Below are 24996 nucleotides of genomic sequence, written 5' to 3' on the forward strand. Positions count from 1 at the left end.
TAATCTGATTTCTTAGATAACGTTTTGTTTCCAGATTGCACCTAATCATGGCACAAACATGCCCTGGCAACTTATTTTTTTTCTGCTGTGTCTCTGTGACATTGCTTTCATCTTATCCTATCTCATGAGTGAAAGAGGCTTAAAGTTGTCTTTAGCTATACCTGTGTTACACAGCAAATGTCATGCTGGAATAGTTTTCTCCTGACTTGAAGTTGGGTCATGAGCAACTCACCAAAGGAGTAAAGAAAAGGCCATAAAAGGTAGCAAACATTATCTAAGCCATTTCTTCTTCTAGCATAACAGACTTTCAGTGCTGTAGATTTTCTCAAAAGGGTTCTTACATACCAAAGGACTTAAGAGTCCTTAAGATTCAGTATCTTTCTTTTTCACTGAGTGACCACCCCAAAGAAATAACCCCTTTTTTTCTTGACTCATAAATGGCTCCAAAGCAAGGAATCTGACTCACCAATTTTTCTAATCAAAGAAAGTCTTTGCAGATGGGTAGGTTGGTAGTTATCATGAAATGTACAGGACATGTTTCTATCCATGAATTATTTGAAAACACCCAGATCTCAAGACAGAATTGTCCCAAAGGTGCTTTGTCAAAAGGCAACTGGACTTGGTTTTCCCTTGAAGACGTTTCACTTCTCATTCAAGAAGCTTGAGTCAAAACTGAAGAAGCTTTTCTTGGTTGACAAGTGAAACATCCTCAAGAAAAAAACAAAGTCCAGTTACCTTAAAAAAAAAGCATCTTTGGGTCAACCATAACATGGATGACTGAGAATCTCCATAGACATCAAGATAGGATTGTGTTAGGCAAACATGGGTGAGGAACTATCAGAAAGAATTTTGTGTTCAACACCAGCACAAGTCTTTGTAGTTTATGATAAATAAGAACTATACAGTAGTGGAAAATGATGCATTAACCTCTGATTCTAGACATTCAGAACCCACTGTCTATCTGCGTCATTGGATTTCTGGATATACATTTAATTATGTATCGTTGATGTAAATTTCAGGTCATCATGAGACACATTAGAATTAAAGTTAAAGAACATTTTTATTTTGGCTTTCTGCTTATGGGTTAAGGATTTCCACAGAATTGGCCAGGAGGCCCTAGCAAAAGGTATTTTGACACTGCTAAGATTGTGACACTTCTATTTTATTACAAGGAGAGTGAATAATAAAATTAACAACTCAAGGCCACTCCTTTCTTTAAAAATGTAAGATTACATTGTGTAGAAAAATAAAATGTGATAAAAGCAGGTTTTTGGCAAGACATTCAAAACTCATCAGTGTGGGAATCAATTATACCTTCCTCAGGGGAAAGAATCCCCTGTTTGAGTGTTAATACCAGTGCTAAAACCAAGAAGGCCCTTTTCCACATCCTTACTATCATAACATACATTGATCCAACAGGAAAGACTCCAAATGTAGTGAAACACAAATGCACAAATCTACTTTGAACTCAACATGCATTTTCATGGTAGCATCTGGCTGTATATTCTTATACATTTAAGTTTATGTGTTAGAATGCTAGTTTATATGAACCAGGAAGTATGAACCATATGATAACAGATCACAGACAGTATACTCAAATACAAGCCAGAATCACAAAAGAAACCAAAATGCCACACTAAGGAGCCATCTATAATCAAAGAATACTCAAAGGATTTAGGAATGCAATAAGATCCATAAAGTAATAATTGCTTTATTTTTTGATGCATTTGAGTCAGTGTTGACTCCTAGTGTTAACTCCAATCAGGAAAAGTCCTGAAGTATTTTTAGCAAGATTTTAGAAATGGTTTCCCATTTATTCCATTTCTAAGGTTGAGAAATGGTGACTAGTCTAGTTTTCCAATTTGTAGCCTGATGCCTTAACTACTATCCCAAACCTCAACCCTTACCAAAGTTTAATTCAGTGTTGCACAATCTTCAAGTGGCATATATATATATATACACACACACACACATGCACACACACACTCACACACACATATATATATATACATACATACACACACACACATACACACACACACATATATATACATACATACATACATACATACATACATACATACATACATACATATATATATATATATATATATATGAATTAATCTCATCTTTAGCTTCTGCAATCTCAACTTCCAATGCATATAAATTGTTATTTTCAGAAACATTTGAAGATGTTTCAGTTTATTTGGATGAAGGTCTAAGATACATTTTGCATTTGCACAACTGTATGCACAATATTAATTCTTTGCCATCAGAGATGTAACAGAGTCATCCACATGCAGATGTTTTTCACTTTTTTAAAAAAAATATTCATTGGCTGATGCACAGTACAGAGATATGCTGATGTTGTGAATGTGAGCAGCAGATGTGATTCCTTCACGTTTCCTGTATCACTGGACATATTTAATAAAAAAAGTCAAACAAGGCTTAATTCTAAGCAAAATAGTTTATCTGCTGGATATTCTAGAACATGGAATGTGAGAACAGTTAAGTTTAAAATTCATACTTGAATCCTGAAACCATAAAGCATTCAAATGCATACTGTAGTGACCCAATCTCAAAAAATATTAATGACCACTTATCTTCATTTATTATATTTACATAATGAAGTCTGTAAGCAACCAAGTTCTTGACTGCTGACTCTTTTGTAGTGGGTAGAGTGCTCAGCTGATAGAACGGAAGATCTTGAGTTCAAACTAAAGCCTTCTAAAATATTTACCCTCTAATGCTTTTGGACAAAAAAAATGCAGGATAGTTCAAAACACAGTGGGGAAAAAAAGTCCCTCATCCACTACTGTTCACACCTGTCCGATTTGTGTGCTACTTCACAAAATAGTTGTGACCTCCATACCATTTTTAATCCTAATAAAATGTTTTCCCTCCCCCCTCCAAAATTTGCTGCATTATGTGATCCTACTTGAAAAAGGATCACACTATGAATGATAACATATCATAGAATTATGGAGCTCCCTGGAGACTGATGACATGAGTGGGAACAAATGAAAGATTGATGTCCTGCCTGTGAATTTCTGATAGAGTTTTAATCACCCAGCTCTAATTGTGGTCTGGAATGCACACAAAGAGAAACAAAGCCCAGAAGAGAAACATAAACACTCCTAAACTTAGTGAAAGACACATCTGAATGCATACTCAAATGCACATAGTCCAATATTACAGTGAGACAAATTAGGAACAAGTTGCCAAGACAATCAAGATGCATTAGTTTTAGGTTTTTTTAAAAAAACATGTTCATAGTAGCTATGTTTGCACATCTGGGATGCTTGGTTATTGTCATGGTTGCACATCGTGGGAGGCATGTCATATGGTTTTGCAAGATACTTTGATTGAAAGGGAATTGGCTAGTTTATGGTTGAGAGTGTTAGCTGAAATCCAGCCATTATTCAATCTCTCTCTCTTTCTCTCTTTCCTTTTTTTTTTTGTAATAAAATTTTATTGGTTTTTCAAGATTTATAGGGAAAAGGGTAAATGGACAGGTATACAAATTTTGGCAGTTGCAAAATGTGAGAGGCGCCCCTCCCTCCATACCCATAGTATACATTTATATATAATGCATTAGTATATAATTGATTACAATCAGCATATCAGTTCTATTATTAAATTCAATCAAATTAAACATTACAGTATAAAATCCAAATATAATTCCATTTTCACTTTTGGTCAATTTATAATAATATGATTTTCTTGTTTATTTTTGTGATCTGAGTCTTCTTGCTATTGCCCCATCTCCCTCCACTGGCAGAGCTCTGGCCCCTCCCGTGTCCTGCGTGTCCGTTGTAATGTCTGGTGTTTTCTCTAGGAGTGTTTTATTTTTTTCCATAAAGGCCTGCGCCTCTATGGGTGAATTGATTCTGATTCTTGTCTCCTCCCAGAATATCAGCATACCTTCAGGCATCAACCATCTAAACCACACCCCTTTCTGGTATAATTTATTCGCTAATTGCGAATAATTTTTTCTTTTTTCTCTAATCTTCTTAGGGATCTGCTTCAGAATGGTTATCTCCATATCATGATATGTCAATGCTTGCCCCCTTTGTACACCCAGAATTTCATCTCTTGTGCTTTTTCTAAGGAATTTAATGTGAACCTCCCTGGGTACATTGTGTATTCTAGCATAAGCTGAGTTCACTCTATAAACCAGGTCTATGTCCCACCCCATCTGTTGTTTTTCTTTGTGTGTGTAGTCAGCCAGAATGTTTGTCATGATGTCCCTTATATTTTCCCCATCTTCTTCTATAACATTTTGAAATCTAAGATAATAGGACATTCTCTCAAATTCTAATTTCATCTGTTGGATGTCAAGATCTTTGTTCCCTTTCTGCACAGCTTCCACACACCCCCTCACCTCCTCCACCCCCCCCTTCCACAAGATCCAGTCTTTGTGAGTTCTTATAAATTTGGGCTTGATTTTCTTTAATTTCATCTTTCATTTCCCTTAGCTGTTTCTTGATTTCCTCCTGGCCCTGTAAAATTTGTTGAAGCATTTGTTGAAAGTCCATCTCTGTAGTCTTAGGTTGCATCAGTTCTGTTATTTTTGACTGTGTGGCTGGACTGGATGTTGCAGATGTTGGAGCAGACGTGGCAAAGCCAGGTTTCCCAGGAGGTGGTCTTTTAGATGCCATCCTTTATAACATTAGAAGTTCAGTCCATATATAAGATAAACAGTTAGAAAAGAAGGGTAGCCAGGTGAGGTCCGGGAGCAGAAGAACCAGGCAGAAGAGAATCTCTCTAATAAGTCTGGCAATAGATGAAAGGTTTCCCCTAGAAAGTTCAAAAAATATCAATCCACAAGAGATTCCTCTGGGAGACACGGAGACAAAGACCGGAAGCCTGAATTTTAAAGGTGGAGTCAGGTTTCACAATTCATAAAGACAACGGAAGTGTGCCATCTTCCCCTGCCAGTTTTGGGCACAGAGGCATAACAAAGTTTTAAAAAGTTCCAAAAGTCCACAAATCACAGTAGAAAGTAAAATTAAGTTGAAAAGAAAATCATCTCAACCTGGGTGAGGCTTCATTCGTTGGCTCTCCCCCCTCCTCCTTCCCCGGGGGCTGAGAGCAAAATTATTCCTCGCCGCTTGTCCAAGGGGGGGGGAAACCCCCCTCCCTCCAGCCGCGCCTCCAGAATACTCCGAAAGTTATTTTAAAGAAAGCTGACTAATTCTTCGTGCAAAATAGGGCATGAAGAGAGAAGCAACCTCACCGCACTGCAGCTGCTTCCTTCTATTGCTTCATTCTCCAGTCGGCTTTAGCGAGGCGCGAGGCGCAAAAACGCGAGGCGCCCTCCGATCTAGCTCCCCGGTGCCTTGGGCGCGCGAGAGACCTCCCGCCGGCCGCCGCCGCTGCAGGAGCTCCCCGCGATGCCGCCCCTCCGGCAGGACCCCTCTGCGGGGTGTCCTGTGCCCCCCAAGGAGTGGGGAAGCCCACCGGAGAGCCGGAGCGGGCAAAGAGCTGCCCGTCGCCGCTGCCGCCGGAACCGGAACCCTCTCTTTCCATCACTAACCAAATTCATTGTATTTAAGTACAATGAAAATAAAGATTATACTTATATTAAAGGGGAGAGATAGGAAGATAGGAAGCTGTTTTACATAGAACATAAGCCCATTTAAACCATTCTAGTTGACATTGACAATAGCTCTGTGTGGTTTTATGTAGGGGTGATTTTTTTGAGACTCCTACCTAGGGACTGTCTGTCTGTCTGTCTGTCTGTCTGTCTGTCTGTCTATCATCCATCCATCCATCTACACGCAGACCCACTAGAGGTTACTACTGGTTCCGGTGCGCTTGCACGTGCCATGCTTCTGGGCATGCACAAAAGCACCCAGATGGGTGGGCAGAGCCTCCCACCACTGCTACTACCAGTTCAGCCGATCCAGGCCAAATTGGCAGCAACTCACCTCTCACCCCTGACACATACACACACACACACTTTTCCAAGCTTGGAATCTTCTACCTTCTAAGAGTCTCTAACCTGGATAAGTCAACAAATAAATCTAGGACATTTTGTGAATGAAGTAGATAGATTCCCATTGGACTAAATTGGTATGGATGTGCAAATTGTTTTACAACATCCATTATAATCTTCGTAGTCATAGAGCTAGTGCCACAGAAACGTGTACAGATACATGAGGTAGTTTAATATAATTATCTTCTCTAGGTCCTTGGAAAAAGAATATTAAACATGGAAAAAGAATATTAAACAATAGATTACAGCTCTGTTTCTTATTGGAATAACCAAGTGCAAGGTTGAAGCAGACAGGCAATGATGCACATACAAACACACATTTAGCCTACATAGTAAATCCCTATAAAAGAAGTTGATAAGCATGTTTAGATAAATGAACATATTATCAGATGCTCTGCTTATTCTCCTGATCACAGGAGAAAAATCTAAGCATGTTTACTCTCAACATTCGTTGAGTTCTCCACAAGTGGAGCTGAAAAGTATTGTGTTTAGCAGAAAAGAACAAATGTTTCACTCTCTCCAAAACAGAGGACATAGATTTTCATTTAAGTCTAAAATCTAGGTGTGAATTTCAAGACTTCTGGATTTTGGTTGGTTCTTTTATTTGTTTTCTTCACATTTAGACTGAACAGACCTTCAACAGAGGACTGCCTGCTAACAATCCTTCACACACACAGAACATAAAGGAGAATGCAGGCCCTTCAAGAATTAATACCCTTCTATTTTATCTATATCTGTCTTCCCTCTATTATATTTTCTTTTTCAAATAAATGAGAGAGAAGATAGTAAAACCCAAAAATTACTGATTTCACTGAGAAAAAAAGCAAGAGTCAGTTCTCTCCATTGCTTTTTATGTGTGTGCATGCATACCACAGACTGACAGCATAAACAGGCATACTGTTCTTTTGCTAAGCTGAATCAAGTACCTCTAGCAAAAGTCTTTATTCTTTAGCAGGCTGAGAATATGTAGTAACAAACATTTCCAATTGCTTAGTCTTTTACCATAATATCAACTTATCAAGTCTTGTTAAACACAAAAATGACAGGTACAGTAGGTGAATTAATGGGAACGTCAAATTCTTCCTGAGGAATGTAAACTGTTCCAAATGAGCTTGTTTAACAGTAAAATTGAGGGTTATGAATAGTATATTTCTGCTCCTTTTGTATTTCATATATGTAGTGTTAGAAGACCTGTGATATGTAAGCATCTATTACTGAAAAGTTTATATTGCACTGAAAAGTCGATAGTTCTCGGCTTGCTTTGAAAAACAGGACAATTTTAAAGAATATCACCAAATTTTGTCATCAGGGACAGAGCCAATGGTCTTAGTTCATAGTGACATCAATAGACCTAGATATACAAATACTGATAATAAAGAGAGTTGCATAGTGATTAATAAAAGTAAAAAGGCTAGATGTCGAGAAGAAAGTAAGTTTCATAGTAAAGGGACTACTTAAAAACTGTCAAATTGTATTGCTTTGTATTTCTTTGAAGCATCTCTCTGACCAATATTGTCAAATTGGCTATCCAGAATTATAATTAAATCTACTTATTTATTAATAAAGATCTGGATCTGCTTTTTGCATAATTGAATGCAATATCTATGAAGAGTTAATCAAGCTATATGTTCATGTATGTATGTATGTTGGTATGCCCAAATATGGGAGGGAGCTCACTACTCCCTCTTTCTGTCATTCGGCTCATCACAGAAGACCATCCAGACAGAAACCCATATTTTTATTTTTAATGTTGCCTTTTTATATTTGTGTTGTATTTGTGCTGATAAATAAATAAAGGGAGACTAGTATGGATCCACTTCAAGCTATTTAGCTCTCATCAGCTAGCCATACCCTTACTGGGATTCGATACAGCCCTGGTTCGAATCCCAGTATGGTGGCAAATATCTGTACCTCGGCTGTAGGATGAGGGTGGAGGTTCGTCCTTCGAGCTTGTGGATTCGTTTCTGAATGTTTTGTTACCAGGCCTGGTGATGAAACATTCGGAACCAACCCACAAACCTGGAGAACAAACCTTCACCCTCATGTTAGAATAGACAATGTTTCCCAGCACATCTCAGAAATAGTGGAACATAATTGAACATAGGTTTTTATGTTCTAACAGTACAGTAAGTTTTAAAATTTCAAAATAGTTACATAGTGTAAGGCAGAGACAAAATTTCCAATCCATGATCACTGGCATTCAAGAAGATGTTGACATCCATATTTTTCTCATGGAGGGTTACAATAACTACCCTTAAGAGTAAGTTAAGAAAAAATATTCTTCATTTAAAACTACTGTCCCTTTTTATTTGAACAATATGCAGTTTGGAAAGAAAGGGTTGACAACCAGTTCTTTCAAGAGAAGGGGCCAATTTAAAGGGAAATAGTAATGAAAAAATGGACTCTCCAGATAGATTTTCAAAGGTTTGCATTGTGCTTGTAAAAATCCCCTAGCATGATATTGGATTCCAAGTAATCTGTACGAATCAAAATAAGGAAAGCAATATTTTATGTCTCTGATGCTTTTTCAGTAAGGATAAATTATCCTGAGAAATATTATCCATGCAATGTAAATATTCTAAATTTTGTAATATTAAAATCAAAGCATCATGTTCAAAATCACTTTCTGTATTTTATTTGAGGAAAAAGGCTAATATACATTTAGATTGAACATATGCAAAAATAACACATTACAAACAATACCAAAGAAATTTCACATGCTTTTCCCAGTATTAATTTTGAAAGAAAGAAAATATAATATTCTCTGGATATTATTTATAAAGAGCACGAAAACATATAGATATATTTAAGTGGATATTGTTTTAAAAAGATTGTTTTAACAATCACATACTCCAAGCAACAATTGTTTCTACCTGTTATTTTATTTCCCTTTCTTCATGTTATATTAATAGTTAATTATTGTACTATGTTGTTGTACTATACATTCACAATGAACAAGTATGTTTTAATGACTGAATTATTTCAATTACATTTTTCATATATTCAGGAATGAGTGCCCTTTAAAGGAAAAATCAAAGTGAATGCAAAACCCATAATATTTAAGTAAATATACAGTACCTGTCTAGTTTTTTTTTCCTTGGAAATCTAACTTTGGACATGGAGAGTTTCATGGATTTCTTATAACTGGACACAATAGCAATGCCAAGATTATTTGTCATTCACAAAGTGACTACAATAAAAAAGTCAATCATGTATTTTGAAAACATAGTGCATGTACCTTTTCTTAGAATTGTGTGTCTATTGCTTCAACAGCAGCTTTCTGCCAGACTGCATATCACAACCACTCAGTAGTAACTCTGAACATGGCACCATTCAATAGTACAAGGACTAGTTGTAAATAATTTTTCTCAGGTTGCTAAACAAATGGTTGCAAGTCCAGGACCACCTGTACTCCAGAGCATGTGCAGAACTATGTATTTAATCACAATGCAACAATGAAAACCATTACTGCTTACTCAGCTAGCCAAATTTACTAGTGCAACTTTACATAAAATAATAAATACTTTCATGCCTCCTTGGCGATCCAAATTCCAGATGTCATGACAATTAATTGAGAAAGAAGAGGGACAATTGTATTCACATTCGTTCTATGGTCGGTCATATGAGGGACAGAGCAATGGGGAACTTCTCTCATAAACAGCCTTCCCTGCTGTAGAAACATATCTCCAGTTGTATGGTTGGCAATAGGTCTAGAGATGAGCGATGACAGGCAGACCAAAAGACTAATTGCTAACCTGTTTTAAATTTTGAGTTCTGCAGATGTAAAGTTAAGCTGAAGATATATATTCCCCAGGCAAAAGCTTTGACAGAGATTGATTTGGAAAGAATCAGAAACCCATTTAGAGCCAGATTTATAGCTAAGTAATTAAAGGCCCTAGACTACATTTACTTAGTAGGAATCCCTTGTAAACAGCCATGTCTGTTTCCTTCATTTTAAGCATGGAACTCAGATGCACTTCTCCTCTAATAGTCCATGCTTCATAATTGTTTCTATCTTCTCAATATATTAGAGCAAAATATATGACAAGTCCATTTTTTTTAAAAAAGTAGTAGTATTTAAACCATATGTAGTTTTGCATTTTAAAGTTGCTTAGATCATAACAACAGCATAGTTACAACTGTTTGTTTCTGTTATTCTGATACTAAATACATTTACTAAGCACTAGATCCATGATGGCGAACCTATGGCACGCGTGTCACCTTTTTAAAAGCTATTTTTCGCCTTCCCCAGGCTCCATTGGCTTTATAGGAGCCTGGGGAGGGCGAAAAGAGCCTCCCCCGCCCCCCTGGAGGCTTCAGGGACCGTCCCTGAAGCCTTCGGAGCGCTTAAAACCACCCTCCGAGCAAACCGGAAGTGACTTCTGGTTTGCTCGGAGGGTGGTTTTAAGCGTTCCGAAGGCTTCAGGGACCATCCGAGGCTTCCCTGATGCCTTCGGAGCGCTTAAAATGACCCTCCGAGCAACCCGGAAGTCACTTCCGGTTTGCTCGGAGGGTGGTTTTAAGCGCTCCGAAGGCTTCAGGGAAGCCTTGGACAGTCCCTGAAGCCTCCGGAGGGCCTCCAGGGGGTCGGGGGAGGCTCTTTTTGCCCTTCCCAGGCTCCTATAAAGCCCCTGGAGCATGGGGAGGGCAAAAAACATGTAAAAATGTGGGGGGGGGGTCGCACGTTTTGCGCGCATGCGCACTGGGGGGGTTGCGCGTTGCATTATGGGTGCGGCACACCCGCACTCAACCGCCCTGCACTCCCCCCACTTGTGGCACGCGAGCCAAAAAAGGTTCGCCATCACTGCACTAGATTATACAACAACAGGATTATATATTTAAAAGTACAATAGTAAAGTGAACATCTGCAACTATGTATATGCCCAGATGATTCCTCCCTCTCCCAAGTATAATTTTAAAAATGAAGAGATGGTTGCTACAATGAAAGCATCGGCTTTAGTAGAATCTGCTCACTTGATTATGTTGCACAGGTTTATTATATCCCAATACTCTCTAGGTATCATTTGAGAATTTTAGGCACAAGCTCTACTTGCATCGCTGATTTGATGCAAGACTTAACTTGAATACTGGGCGCTATCTAGAAAAATGAAATTCAGGGCGAGAAAAGTTAAGATTTTACACTTAGGCAAGAAAAAACAAATGGACATGTGCAGAATAGGTGGAACCCGGATCAATAGCAGAGAGAGGGATCTAGGAGTCCTAGTAGATACAACTTAAATATGAGCCAGCAGTGTGCAGCAGCCACCAAAAAAGCCAATGCAGTCCTAGGCTGCATTAACAGAGAGATAGAATCAAGATCACCTTAAATGTTAGTACCACTTTATAATGCCTCAGTAAAATCACACTTGGAATATTGCATTCAGTTTTGGTCACCACAATATAAAAAAGTTGTTGAGACTCTGGGAAGAATGCAGAGAAGAGCGACAAAGATGATTAGGGATCTGGAAGCTAAAACATATGAATGGTTACAGTCATTGGGTAGGTCAGTCTAGTGGAATGAAGGACTAGGGGGTGACATGATAGCAGTGTTCCAATATTTTAGGGGCTGTCACAAAGAAGATGAGGTCAATTTATTTTCCAAAGCACCAGAAGGTAGGAAAAGAAACAATGGATGGAAACTAATCAAGGACAGAATCAACCTAGATCTAAGGAGAAATTTCCTCACAGTGAGAACAATTAATCAATGGAAAGGCTTGCCTTCAGAAAGATTGTAGGTAACTATCACTGAAGGTTTTTAAGAAGAGATTGGACAACCATTTGAAATGATAGACTCCTGCTTGAACAGGCAATGGACTAGAAGACCTCCAGGGTCCCTTCCAACTATGTTATTCATTTATTTGGGAGAACTTCAATAGTGGGTCTAGAAAAGTCAATATGATTTCCCTCAAACTCAGTTTCAGGGGAATGTTAGGATGGGGAAAAGGAAAAGGGAAAGGACTGAACATAATCTTGATAGCTTCTGTTTCTAATGATAATTAATATTGCTTTAGGGGAGAGATGTTGAAATAATCAGCATTCAGCATTCTTTATTACTCTCTTGAGCATGAACAATAAAAGTATTCAGTGACTTAGTCTATGATGCACAGAATAACATAATACTAAAAGGCTTGCTTGAAAAATGTTGGCTGTTCAAATTCATTTGCTTGTTATAATGTGTACGACACTCATCCTGCCCAATTAACTTTCCATGATATTTATGACAATTTAATAGAAAACAGATTTTCCTCCTTCACCATTCCCCAATTCCTTCTATTAGCCATTTAGATTTCACATGAGAGGAACAAGCTTGGTATGTACTATATTTGAGAGACAGTCTGTTTCTCAAACTTCAGTGATGCCTTCATGTCCTTTAAAGCCATAAAATCTCTGCAGATGCCATAACATCATTTTGTGGCAATATTCTGTCATAAAATATTTCTAGGTTGAAGACTGACTTTATCAGAAGAACGATCTATGTTTTAATGAACTGATGTGACACCCTCACTTTCCACAATAAAACTAATAGTTTTGATGAAATTATAGTTGGGCAAGAAATAAATGTATATCTTAATTCATGTTCATTATTCAATTTTAATATGTATATCCCCTGGGATTGTCAAAAGTATTGCAGCTGCCCATTGTGGACAGGAAAAGTGTTTGTTTGTTTGTTTGGGTGTGTGGGTGTGTTTCTATGTGTATAGCAGCATGACCTTGGGAGACCGGAGGCTGTTGCAAATATCTCAGAAGGGTTCTTCTTAGGTTCTTGGAATATAAAGTGAGGGGTGTGTGTAAAAGAATGTACTTTCATACTTGCAAGTTCCTATTAATGTAATCTTACAATAAAGTTAGGAGTAGTACTTCTGATTATGTTTCTTGTCTGAATTACCATGCAAGTCTGATGGGGAACCATAGTAGCAAATGCTTCCATTTTGCCTGTATGGTTGACTTTAAAATACATTTGTATTAAATGTTTTACAAGAATATAAAACCTAAGACAAACTAATGTAGAGCAAAAGCAGGAAAGGAAAAATAAAAATAAAGCTAAAGTACAGAATTTTTTAAAAAAGAAATAAAAAAAAAGATTTTTTGTAATGTAATGTAATGCAAGTTCCTCCCTTTAAACATAAGATCAGACCAGGGAATCCTGATTCACAACTGAAAACCTCCAGTTTAAGTAGTTGACAGCAAATGACAGATATTTGCTGGATTAATGAAAAGAAACTCATTCTCCCTCTTCTATGAGCTACGAATGTCAGCCTTCATTTCTGAGTTAACATCTAACATTCCAGTAGCTCATTTCAATCAGGCTGTGCAGATCTATGTGAATTATTTTTCCTTCCTGAAGGTTCATCTGACAAATCACACAAAACTATGTAGGCCTTTTGCTCTGAAGAACACCTTTGCAGAAGCCTCATCCAGATTAAGTGCTGGAGGCGCAGAGGAGCAATGAGAAAATGCAAACGCCTTCATGGAGGTACACTGCATTTACCTTTTTACCTCGATAAGAATCACTGCATCATCTCTGCAGTGTGAAACGTCTCAGCAAAGCGCATCAAATCCACTTTGCACATGGATAATCCGTATTATTTTGGTGGGGAGGAACAAATGAGAAAAGCATGAAATTCCCTTCAATCTGCCCCTCATCCTCCTCTATGCCAGATTTTTGAATTTCAGGCACAGTGCTACGTCTGATTCTAAGCATGTCTAAGTCGAAATACTGGAATGTCTCCAAGCATTATAGCTGATATCATGGTCATTTGTATGGATTTTACAAGTCTGACAGGTTTGTTTTTTCCACCTCTAGTCAAGAGCATAGATTTTATCCACGTAAGAAGCTTTTTTAAAAAGGGCCAGAATTACATTTTTCTATCTACCTACTAAATAATAACTGGTGATATTCATATTTGCTTAGTTTAAATAAAAAAGCAAATGGAAGGGAAAAGAATACAAAATGACAAAGGAAAAGAAGGAAACGATATTGACTGAGTCGTGTTAGGATTCCTACGTTTGTGAAACAGACCTCTTACTAATGCAAATTCATGAGGTGCAATATTGTCAAGGAATGCAAAATTGCAAAGCCAGCAGAAGTGAAGGGAAGATGTAGTTGATAAAGGGATTTAAAGATGAAATTGATAAAGAGCGGAGGGGCTCTGTTATTGTTCATTTGGAAATCTGTTTAGCATATCCCTGAAAAATGCATACAGATAAGGAGGGAAGCTTGTGGTTGGGATGGCTGTCTATACTATTAAAATTCTTGTTCCTTAAACTGGCCAAAATGGTGCATCATAGGGCAGCAATTTTGGAACCAAGGTATCTCAAATGAGTTAACTTATAGAATCTGTCCAAAATCTGTGACCCATGACTCCCAAGGGACTGAAAATTGAGAAAGTCATGGCTGTGTTAGTGTTACCAGGCTGTTACTGTTTCAGCTTTGCCGGGATGCTGCTGCTGTTACATGAAGTTCATTTTGAATGTTCTATGATTGTTTCAGAGCCACTCTCAAAATCCCTTGCTCCCTTTCCCACCCAGCAGGAGCCCACTTGCCTGCCTGCTGGGAAGGGAGGCAGGAAGGAGGAATAGGGAGGTAGGTACCTGTGTAGGGTTCTTGGCCTACATCACTTGTCTTTTGCACCCTATGTGTTCCCTCACCCCAGGGAAGGCAGGAAAGAAGTAAGGGAGGAAGGAAGGAAGATTTCTGATGCTCTGACAAGGAAACTCAATGGAAAGATGAAGTTGCTGTCACGCCCAGTGCCTTTTTGCAGTGGTCTGTGGTCATTCTGTTCCTCTGTTTTCTGAAATGATGACCTAATGGAGCCTGGGCTGTTATCTACCTGGCAAAGGGGAGACACTGTGGGTCGTAGGGCATTATATTGGAATCTATTATAAAGAATGAGGTGTAAGTTTAACTAACTAAAATGGCAGGGTGATCTTTGTGGAGCTGTGAGCAACAGGAATAGCTCACATTTCAATAGTGGCAAACAACTCAGTGGCAAAAAAAAAAGCAGCTTGGAACACAGAAGCACAGAGAGACTGCCTTCAGTTTCTGACATAGGGCTGGGAAAGCTTCTGCTAGAGATCATAAAAAATGTTGTCAATCAATGTCAACACTATCCAAGTAGCTGAAGTTGAACCAATGATCTGAGTTATTATCAGGTAATCATGTTCATGATTTGGCATTTGGAAGAACTCAAAAAGATGAGAACACTGAGTCCTCAAAAGTTGTTACATTTTTCTCCAAGCTTATTATATAGTCGTTTCGGGGAACTTCAGGCAGAGAATAACTCTCATTGCTCTCCAATCAGTGTTTTGGATCATGGACATTGCTTTTTTGTCAGTAATCCAGGACGTAAAGGGATTTCAGTGGATTTTGTGAGACTTGGAAGGAGACAGCACTGGATCATTGCTTGGGGGAAAAAAACATGGTCACTAAATAGTGCCCTGTGTGGTTTGCTCCACAGCTATCACCCATTTCTGTCCTTCAGATTTTTTACGATGTGCTAATTATTCTAAATTTTCAGCCCCTGCATGGATCTCTCTCAAAATGTGCCTATTTCTTGCACAAATATTTCACATTTGTGATCCAAATTTATACAGATTGTTTTTTTTTTAAAAAATCCTCCTTATCTTACAAACAAAGCAGAATCAAACCACTGTCGATTTTAATTTGAATGTGGGGGAGATGCTGAGGTCAGGGTATGCTTGAGACCATTTTAGTTGCATAGAGATTTTGATTATAAGAAACTACTAAGCAAGTCCATGTCACGGTTTTGGCTCTATTTGTATATGCATTTTTTTTTTTTTTGCAGAAGGCTGTTAATGCACTGTGTGAATTTTTTTCATTGTGTCATTTGAACCATATGATAAAAAAGGGGAGAAAGCTGTTTCTACAGCCACCCAAGCACATTCTGCTATTTGAACTGAGAATAGAAGCCTTCAGTGTTGATGGTGCAATTTTAGATAAAACATGCTTATACGATTTACTATAAGCCATATGTTAACATTTGCACAAAATGGCATACCTTCTGAAAAAAGAAGACTGTCTTTTAGTGAGGCTTTTCAGTTTGCTTGAATTTTATTTTATTTTATTTTTGGTACTCCTCCTGTCTTGGGATGATCATTGTAACATTCATAATCCAAGGAACTGTAAACCCCGCTGGAAATTTTGTGTTATTGCACTGATCATTGTGTTCCTCAGCTTTGAAAGAACTATACACAACTCCTAGACACCAAGAGAAATCCTTCCCATCCCGTATAAATGCCATACCTTCAGGAGCAAAATTCAGTATTTGTTCAAATAATAAATATATCATGTGGTGCCTCATTTGGGGCTTTACAAGAGTAGCTGTTAACTTCTTACAGAAATGCTTGTTTTATTTATTCATTATATTGATAATGTCTGTTTCCTCTAAGTGCTCAAGATACAGCACTTATAACATTCTTCTTCCAGTTTTATCCCAACAACTTTGTGAAGTAAGTTGGGCTGATAGACAATGATTAAAGTTACCTAATTAACTTCTATAACTGAGAATCAGGGCTTCCTACTTTTATTCCAGAACTTTAAACACATTTTCATGCTGACTTTCTATATTTTGTGTTTATAGATTATACAAACCCATTCATTCATTCTGTGTGTTCTCTCAGTTTGGGGAGACGTGATGAATTTGCATATAATCCTATTTCAGCATTCCTTGTTTATTTCAAATTACTACATATCCATGCTTGTTAGTACATGCAGGTGTTCACCTCCACTTTGCTCTGCATTTGGACAGGCAAACCATACTTACAGTTTTTCACACATGAAGCAGGATTGTAGATAAAACAAATTAGATTTGTGGATCAAAGTCATTTTAAGACATGTGAAATTTTCCATCCAGGGTATTCTGGGAGTTGGAGTCCATATATCTTAAAGCTTCTGAGGCTGAGAAAATTTTTCTACAGGTTCCCTCTTGACTTCTCATGGAGTTTGCACATTCTGGCCTATCGGGACAACCTTGGCATTTCTGTCCCTTGCTTTCCATAATGGTTAGGCCCCATTCTCTGTGGTAGACAGAGCAGCCAGTGTCTGGATGTTCAGGGACTCCAGAAGTCGGACACATGGGAAAGAAAAGCTTCATCTTTCACACCTGCACTCCTACTAGGGACACAATTGGCATTAGTAAAAAGATTCTATTTTGTACTAAGTGGGCACTATTGCTGTTTGCACATGTAATTAGTGTATGGGATGATGGGATGAAAGCACCGGATTAGATATTCCTCCCCCTATGCTGGAGTTTCCTCCCCCTACTGCTGAAGTTGCAAGTCCCAAAGGTAAATATTTTTTTTTGAATCAAAGTTGATTCCAGGAAATTTCATGGACATATCTGTCACGTAGCTTTGTTGGGCAACATTTGAAAGGGTTTCTTGCTCCTTCTACAGAGATGTCTCTTGATTTCCCTGTCTACTTTATAGATTTGGGGTTTTCTGGGTGATCTGTCATTCAATTTAGATGAGCTTTTTTTGAGATAATTCAAAATTGGTTAAGTATTGTCACCTTTGTTGGCTTAAAAATCCTATATTGTGCCCATAATGATTTCCTTGTTAAATCATAAGGGTAACATGAAGCCACGCCCTGGTCTTTTTTTCCACTTCTGAAGACCCTCAAACCCTTTTGAATCAAACTAATAACTTTGACAGAATAGATCCAAAAGAAAAAATTTATAATTTTGTTACAAAGAGTCAAAAAGCTTTGATTCCATAGCAAGTTAGGAGAGTTTTCCATTGACGGGACCTGTGGCACTTCCCAAAGCATGTCTATAGAAATACATTGGATTTTAGTCTAGGCACATTCATTATAGCACATTGCCCTATATTACCTTTGTTTCCAGTTATATTAATACAGAACTTTAAAACTGTACCTATTCTTTTACCTCTTTTGTATTTTCCAGTTTATTTGCTGTGATTATAAATAATGCTATTTTGTTTTGGGATAAAATATACATTGGGTAACCTTTGTTTTGAAATGAAAAAGAATTCCTCCATTAAAGTTATAAAACCATTACATTATAGTCATATAGTGATATATTTTAAAATAATATGCATAAACATTTTTCAAAGATATGATATAAGTCTAGAAAAACTAGAACTATCTGTTGTAGTTCCTTATGAGTAATTTCTTACTTACTCTGCTATCCACTTTGCTAAGTATGCAGATGTATGATAGGTTTTGTCTCTTGTATGTTATCTTAACTCAGAAGTAGGTTGTGCTGTAGAAAAATAAAGATTTTTCTACAACACAAGATGTTGTAGATTAAACATGTGGGAAGATTAAAATGCCTTTTTTCAAGTTTTAAATACTTTTGATTATGGTTACCTTGTTAAACACCTGTTCTGAATTTACTTACACATTATAATGTCTCAATGATACCAGTTGTATCTTATGTCAAACGTCTACTAATGTCTATTGTTCCAATTATTATATTCACTATTTGTTTTAATATTTAATATATTCGGCACCAAAGTGATCAAATGAGTCTCACAGACAGTGGAATATTGTAGAATATATATGTATGGATTAGTCATGCCTCTACTTTTGCACAAATCATATATTTCATTGTCTATAAATATCCTGAACTAATATGATTCTCTTAAAGATAAATGTGGGCTCTAAAGTATTATGTGCATGTAATTTAATAAAGATTTTCTTTAAAAAATATTTAAACAGAGTAGACTAGCAAGCTAAGCTGAAGTATCATTTTGTTTTGTTAACAAAGTAGAATATAGGAATCAATGTTATATATTAACTTTATAGACAGATCACACTTTCAAAAGCATGGCTTGAGCTACATATGTATTTTTTCATATTCTCATATATATATGAATACACAGAGATATATGTTCAGAACTGCTACTATTTAAAAAGGGTAAGATTGTAGTCATAATGGATTCTTCCGGAGTTGTCAAGGAACATAATTTTAACCTTCTCCAGGTACATGACTCCAGTGCTCTTTTCCTTTATTTTTTTTCTAAACAGTACTAGCCAAAAAAATGATGATGATTATGAAGATTATACTACCAACAAAACCTGGGTGTTGACTCCCAAAGTCCATGAGAGTGATGTTACCCTCATTTTAAATGGCCTGCTGGAAGGGTATGACAACAAACTGAGGCCAGATATAGGAGGTGAGAATGTTGTGTTTTATTTATTTATTTTAATGGTAATTAGAAGGAAAAGGGGAAATGTTATTTATGTAATGTTTGGCAATCAGTATCTTTTGTTAAAAAATTTCTTTAATAAATGTATATCTTTAAAATGTTACAGCTCACAGTGATTTTGAAATATTAATAGCATCTTATTGTACAACATGTTCACTCATTGATCTAAGAGTCTTGAGTCTAAACAGTAAAGTGGGAATTGGCTTCAATGTTGTATCTCCATTGAACTCAAATAAGGCTGATGTTGTTCATGTCTCAAACCATAGAACCTGGACTTAACTGGTCAGGCTATATCGTTGCAAAATATGCTCTATGCAGGGAAACATTTAACTGAATTTAACAATATGCTTTCAATGGTATTAGACTATAATCATAATATAATGTCTGGAATATAAAAGAATAAGGAATCAAAAAGAAGATTTGTTGATTTTACAGCAGTGGGGAAAAATGAAGTCAGCTTTAGTAGTAGCACTAGCAATAGTACCTAGACTTATATATTGTTCCATAGTACTTTGCAACACTCTCTGGAGACAACATATTTCCCCCAACAATCTGGGTCCATATTTTACCAACCTTGTATGGATGGAAGACTGAGTCAACCTTGAGCCTGTCAAGATCAAACTCTTGGCAGTGGGCAGTTTGGTCTGCAGTACTGCATTCTAACCATTCCGCCACCACAGCTTTAAAATGAAGTCAATTTTACTTAATTAAAAAAAAAATCAAAAATCCATTCTAAAGTTGTCAAGGAAACTCCTGATAGCCTTGGGAAGCCCGTGTTAGCGAAATAGCATGATCATAACAAATTGCTCAATCATATCTTTCAGGGAAGTCACCAAGAACAGAGCAAGGTGCTTCTCAGATGATAAATAGGAACTGTTATAATAATCTATTCCAAAAAGATATAAGTAACAAGAAAAAAAAACCTAGGGAATGATTATTAACATAATGACATTAATCCTAATGTAACAACCATTAGTCAATATAAAACACATGACAATGGGATAAGCTAGGATCTTTGGTTGCCTGAAGCAGTGAACAAGGTTTCACTTTCTCCCATTTCACATTCAAAACCAGCATGACTGCCAGATGAATTTACTTCAACACTGTCAGTATCTCAGTGTCTTTCACTATATAAATTGCAACAATGTAGAGTCTATTATAGCTAATTCTGCTCTTTGAGCCTTGCATTGTTGTTGTTCCCTGGCAAATGTGACTTGAACTAACTACAACCCACTGGCTGCAGTAAAGCTGGTATTTCTTCATTCTAATAGGATGGAAGAGCCTTTGTTTGTAGAAAATCTACTTATGTGGTTAAAAAAGCCCTTCTTTCTGCAGCATGATGCCCTTCTGGGGGTCAACTCTCTGAAGGTAACAAGAGGAATTTGCAGCAGGGGTAGGGGTGTTGAAATAGTTTCAAGTGAGTTAGCAGTAGAAAAAGAAAAGCCAGAGGTTTCAACTATTTGTGTGTATTTGTTATATTTTATTGTGCATCATCCAGAATCATTGCTGTAAAATGGGAGCCTATAGAAATTGTATTTATCTAACTATGTGTAAATAAATGAATGGCTTTGTTAAAGATAAAAGTCAAAGTGCACAGAGAAAAAAATGGAACTAAAGTTAAAATATAAAGACCAAATTTGTGGCAACAGGTACAATCTTAGGTTTGACAATGAAGAAAATGAAGTAATAGATAACTTCTGCCTTTTATGATCAAAAATAAAGCCAACCATCAGCCAAGAAATATACCATAGATTGGCACCCCGTAGAGTAGACAACCCTAGAAAAGATAGTAAGATGTCAGGATGTGTCTATGCATACAAAAATCACAATCATGCAGGAAATGGTTTTTCCTGTGACTTTCTGTAGAAGCGAAAGTTGGATTTGGAAGAAGCAGTTTAGGAAGAGTGATAACACTTTGGACTCTGGTGCTGGAGAAGACTCCTCTGAATATCAAGGATAGCTAAGAAAACAAATAGATTATTGAACATATCAACCCAGAGGTCATACATTGCACAAATGACCAGCCTGAAATTATCCTACTTCAGAGATGTTATGTGATATCCTTGGGATCTTTCACTGGTGCACCCATTGGTGTTTGTCCACCTTGTTGTTGGTTGTCCTCTTTTTCTTCCTAGGAAGAAAAAGAGAACAACCAACAACAAGGTGGACAGACAATTACAACACCAATGGGTGCACCAGCGGAAGACCCAAAGGATCAGATTAGTCTCAGATCAGCGCTCATTTGATGGCAGATAGTTAATCCAATGATTTGGATAGGATAAACTGATTTGAATGGCCAAAAGGAGAAAAACTGAAAGAAGCGGTTTGGAGTTCTAGCCCAAAAGAAAGGAACTAGGAGTGAATGAGAAAGCTCCTACCTTGAGACTCTGGGCAGACAATTGCAGTGTGTTATTTTGCCAAGAGAGGGGGAAGAGCTGGGATATTGGAATATGTATTGTGCTTTTGGAATGGACGGTGCCTATAAGTAGGCTTATATAATCTATGAGAGAAAACTCAGTTCAGCAAGTGTTTGTTGTAGACACTGGGGTTCATGCTGATTGAAATGAATATCTTAGTGTTGCTTAATGTTATTGTATCTGTGTTATACATTTCCTGAATTTCTGCATAGTTATTGTTCTAATGATAGAACAAAAACTTGAAAAAAGTTACAAGAGAGTTTTTTTATTTCACTTATTGGATGTCACTAGGAGGGAAGTTGTCTTTTAAAAGCTTTACAAGTGGAAGCTTAGGGAGCAGGTTTCTTTTTACAAAGGAGCTGAAAATGAAGCTGCCTAGTTAACTCCTAGAAGAATCAGCTCTCAAATTCAGGATTTCTGTTCAGGTAAAGCAGGATTTATATATTTAATTAAAGTTATTCCATTAAATGAATAATTCATTATAATGATGGGATTGTGAGAAACATGGATTCAGGAAGTGAGATAGAATAAGGAAGACTAAAGAGCCAGAACTGCAATATGAGATGATGCATTGAAGAAAATGAGGGCTTGATCAAATAAGACATTTTATTTGTGACCATGTTCTCTCAATTCGGTGGCAAGAAGTGGTGATTGCTGTGACTAGAGGAGAAAATTCCTCTCTTCGTATTTTTAGAGAAAATCCATTCCAGATTTAAAAGCAGTCACTTGAGGGAGGAAAATAGATTGACAGTTTGTCCAGAAGTGAAAAGCTGAGACTTGTTGGTTCATGTTTAGCAGAAACATGCCATGTAGTGTTACAGTAGGGAAGTGATGGTAAATATGAGGTGGCTGTTTCTCCTGATGGTTTCTTCTTTCCTTGATATCGATGGGACAGTCATGCTGTGTTAATGAGAGAAGCAGAGTATGGAATACTCCAGTTTAACATTTTTAGGGGGTGAGAAGTACATGTGAATCAAAACAAGTTAACTACCGTATTCATTAACTTGTGAAAGTTAATGAATAATGTGATTGATTAAAAGAGATCATAAAAATAAAATATTATCTTTTAATATTTATTTATTTAGTTAGTTAAAACATTTATATAGCCAGCAGTCTTACGTTGAACTCTAGGCATTCCCAATCAAATATAATGGTACACTAGAATTATTATTTATAATTATTAATTCTAATTAATTATGCAATAATACAGATGGAATGAAAATCCATCCCACCAGACATATTAAATTTCAGTCTAATTAATAGTATGCTATGGTTATTTATAATTATTAATTATAATTATAATTAAGTATGCAATAATGGAGATGGATGAAAATCCATCCCACTTATTTAGTGCAAAAACTAATTTACATAGTGTTACAATATTAATATTGTGTTTGTTGATGGAAAAAAGATAATATTTCATCTACAGTTTTGTATTTTCTTTCCTTTTTTTAAAAAAAACCTTGAAATTATGTTTTTTGGGCACAGTAATGTTTCATTTAGTACTCTTTTAAGCAACTTGGATGTTAAATATTTGTAGGAAGAATGATTTGTAACTACTATGGTATATTTGTCTAGTAAGAAAATCTGCATGCTCTATTTCCTTCATGTTTGCTATATATATATATTTTAAAGGCTTCATTCATTTTAATGTTATTTACTGTAGTGGAATTAGTGGCTCTTATTCAGGGTTGTCATATGCCAGCATGGTTCATGAGACCCAGCTGACTATTTCAGGCAGAGGGGAAGGAAAGACCAGCCGTATTTTATAGGAATAAGATTTTGTAAACACAAGCTACTTTGGGTGTTCTGCCTAGACAGTTTCTTTAGACAGAGAAGGGGGACATAAAGTTTTTTTCTTAGTTGTAACTGTTTTAAAAATAGAATTTAGAACATCTAAGGAGGAATTAGCTTCTATTGATTCCTTATTAACTAACTCCAAGTGCATAATTGAGGTTTATGGATTAAATTAGTCTCAACATTTTATATATACATTTGCTATTTAGTTCAGTATGACACTGGGCACAAAGCTTGTTAAATCTGAATTGTGAACAGAAGTCCAACCAATGAATTTAGAATTGCAGTGAAAACTCTTTAACTAGTAAATCCTTAAATGTATGTAACTGTGCATCATATTGACAGTGTTAAATGTTAAATAAGAGAAAAATGCTTTCAAGTGCTTTTATTTTTACTATGTTTGTTTAAGAAACATATCAGGTTGTTTTCTCTTATGTTGTCAGTTGTTTGAGAAAGGCAATCAGACCTAAATTACCAATTTTTATTATAAAATTATCACATTTATAAGTTAAAAATGTCAACAATTAGAATTATAAATATACTAATTATAAACACAAGTCTAAAATAAACATTATGATATATATTTTTTTAATTATCAACTTTTACGATCAAATTGCCAACCTTTTATTATCAAGAAATATCATTGTTTACATGATTTTTTTTCTTCTGTCAATCTTATATTCCAAAACCACTGCATTTCTCAAGGATTTTCATCTCATTTTAGTTAAGTTCAATTATTTAGAATAGATTCCCAATGTTGTGATTTCAGGATGATGAGAAAGATCAATCCTGTTTGAAATGCAAAGTCCTTTCTTATTGGCATTATTGTTTATATTTTCTTGAATTGAAGTAATACAGCTTTTTTAAAACATTCATTGGAGTGTTGGCTGCTTCATTATTTTGCTAATTTGAATGACTAAAATCAATAATTATGGTTGGAATTGTTGTGTTTAATTTACAGTTTTACTCTTATTGTTTCTGTTACAGTGCAACCAACAATAATTCACACTGATATGTATGTCAATAGCATTGGCCCAGTGAATGCTATCAATATGGTATGTAATAGCTCTTCATAGATTTTTGTCAGAGTTTATTGAAGATTGTTTGTCATTAGTTAGTTCAGATCATTACTACATATACAGTAAATATATGTTAACATGCCACTGCCTTAGACACATTTATAGAGTACTTATGAGTAGAAAGTCTCTCTTTCTTGCCTGTTTCTCAATATAGGTATTTGCTCTTCTGGGGATTGAGTAGGAAGTGTGGGGACTTCTATTGGTGGAAATTAAATGTCCTTTAATTGATTCTGTTCTGAGATCAACTTGGCTAAAAGCAAGATGAAATTTGAATGGTTCTGTAAAGTTAGTTGAGAGTACGCTCACTAGTTGAATAGACAGAGAAACAAAGATGATTAAGAGATTAGAGACTAAAATATGAAGAACAGTTGCAGGAACTGAGAATGTCTAACAAAGAAAAAGACTAGAGTTGATGTGATAGCACTCCTGATATTTAAGGGGATGTCACAAAGAAGAGGAGCTCAGCCAAAGCACTTGAAGGCAGGACAAGAAGTAACAGATGGAAACGTAT

At 36.4% G+C, this 24996-nt stretch overlaps 1 protein-coding gene across 2 annotated transcripts in view; it reads left to right on the plus strand.

The window, feature by feature from the left end:
* GABRG2 (gamma-aminobutyric acid type A receptor subunit gamma2) overlaps positions 1–24996 on the plus strand; it is an 81127-nt gene that overhangs the window by 3111 nt on the left and 53020 nt on the right. For both annotated transcript variants that reach the window (XM_081934818.1, XM_081934819.1), the window contains exons 2-3: positions 19011–19159; positions 24394–24461. In XM_081934818.1, coding sequence (XP_081790944.1) covers positions 19011–19159; positions 24394–24461 — 217 coding nt within the window. The remainder of the gene's footprint in view (positions 1–19010; positions 19160–24393; positions 24462–24996) is intronic.

This window comes from Natrix helvetica, assembly GCF_964273705.1.
Source record: "Natrix helvetica genome assembly, chromosome: 1".
Lineage (NCBI taxonomy): Eukaryota > Metazoa > Chordata > Lepidosauria > Squamata > Natricidae > Natrix > Natrix helvetica.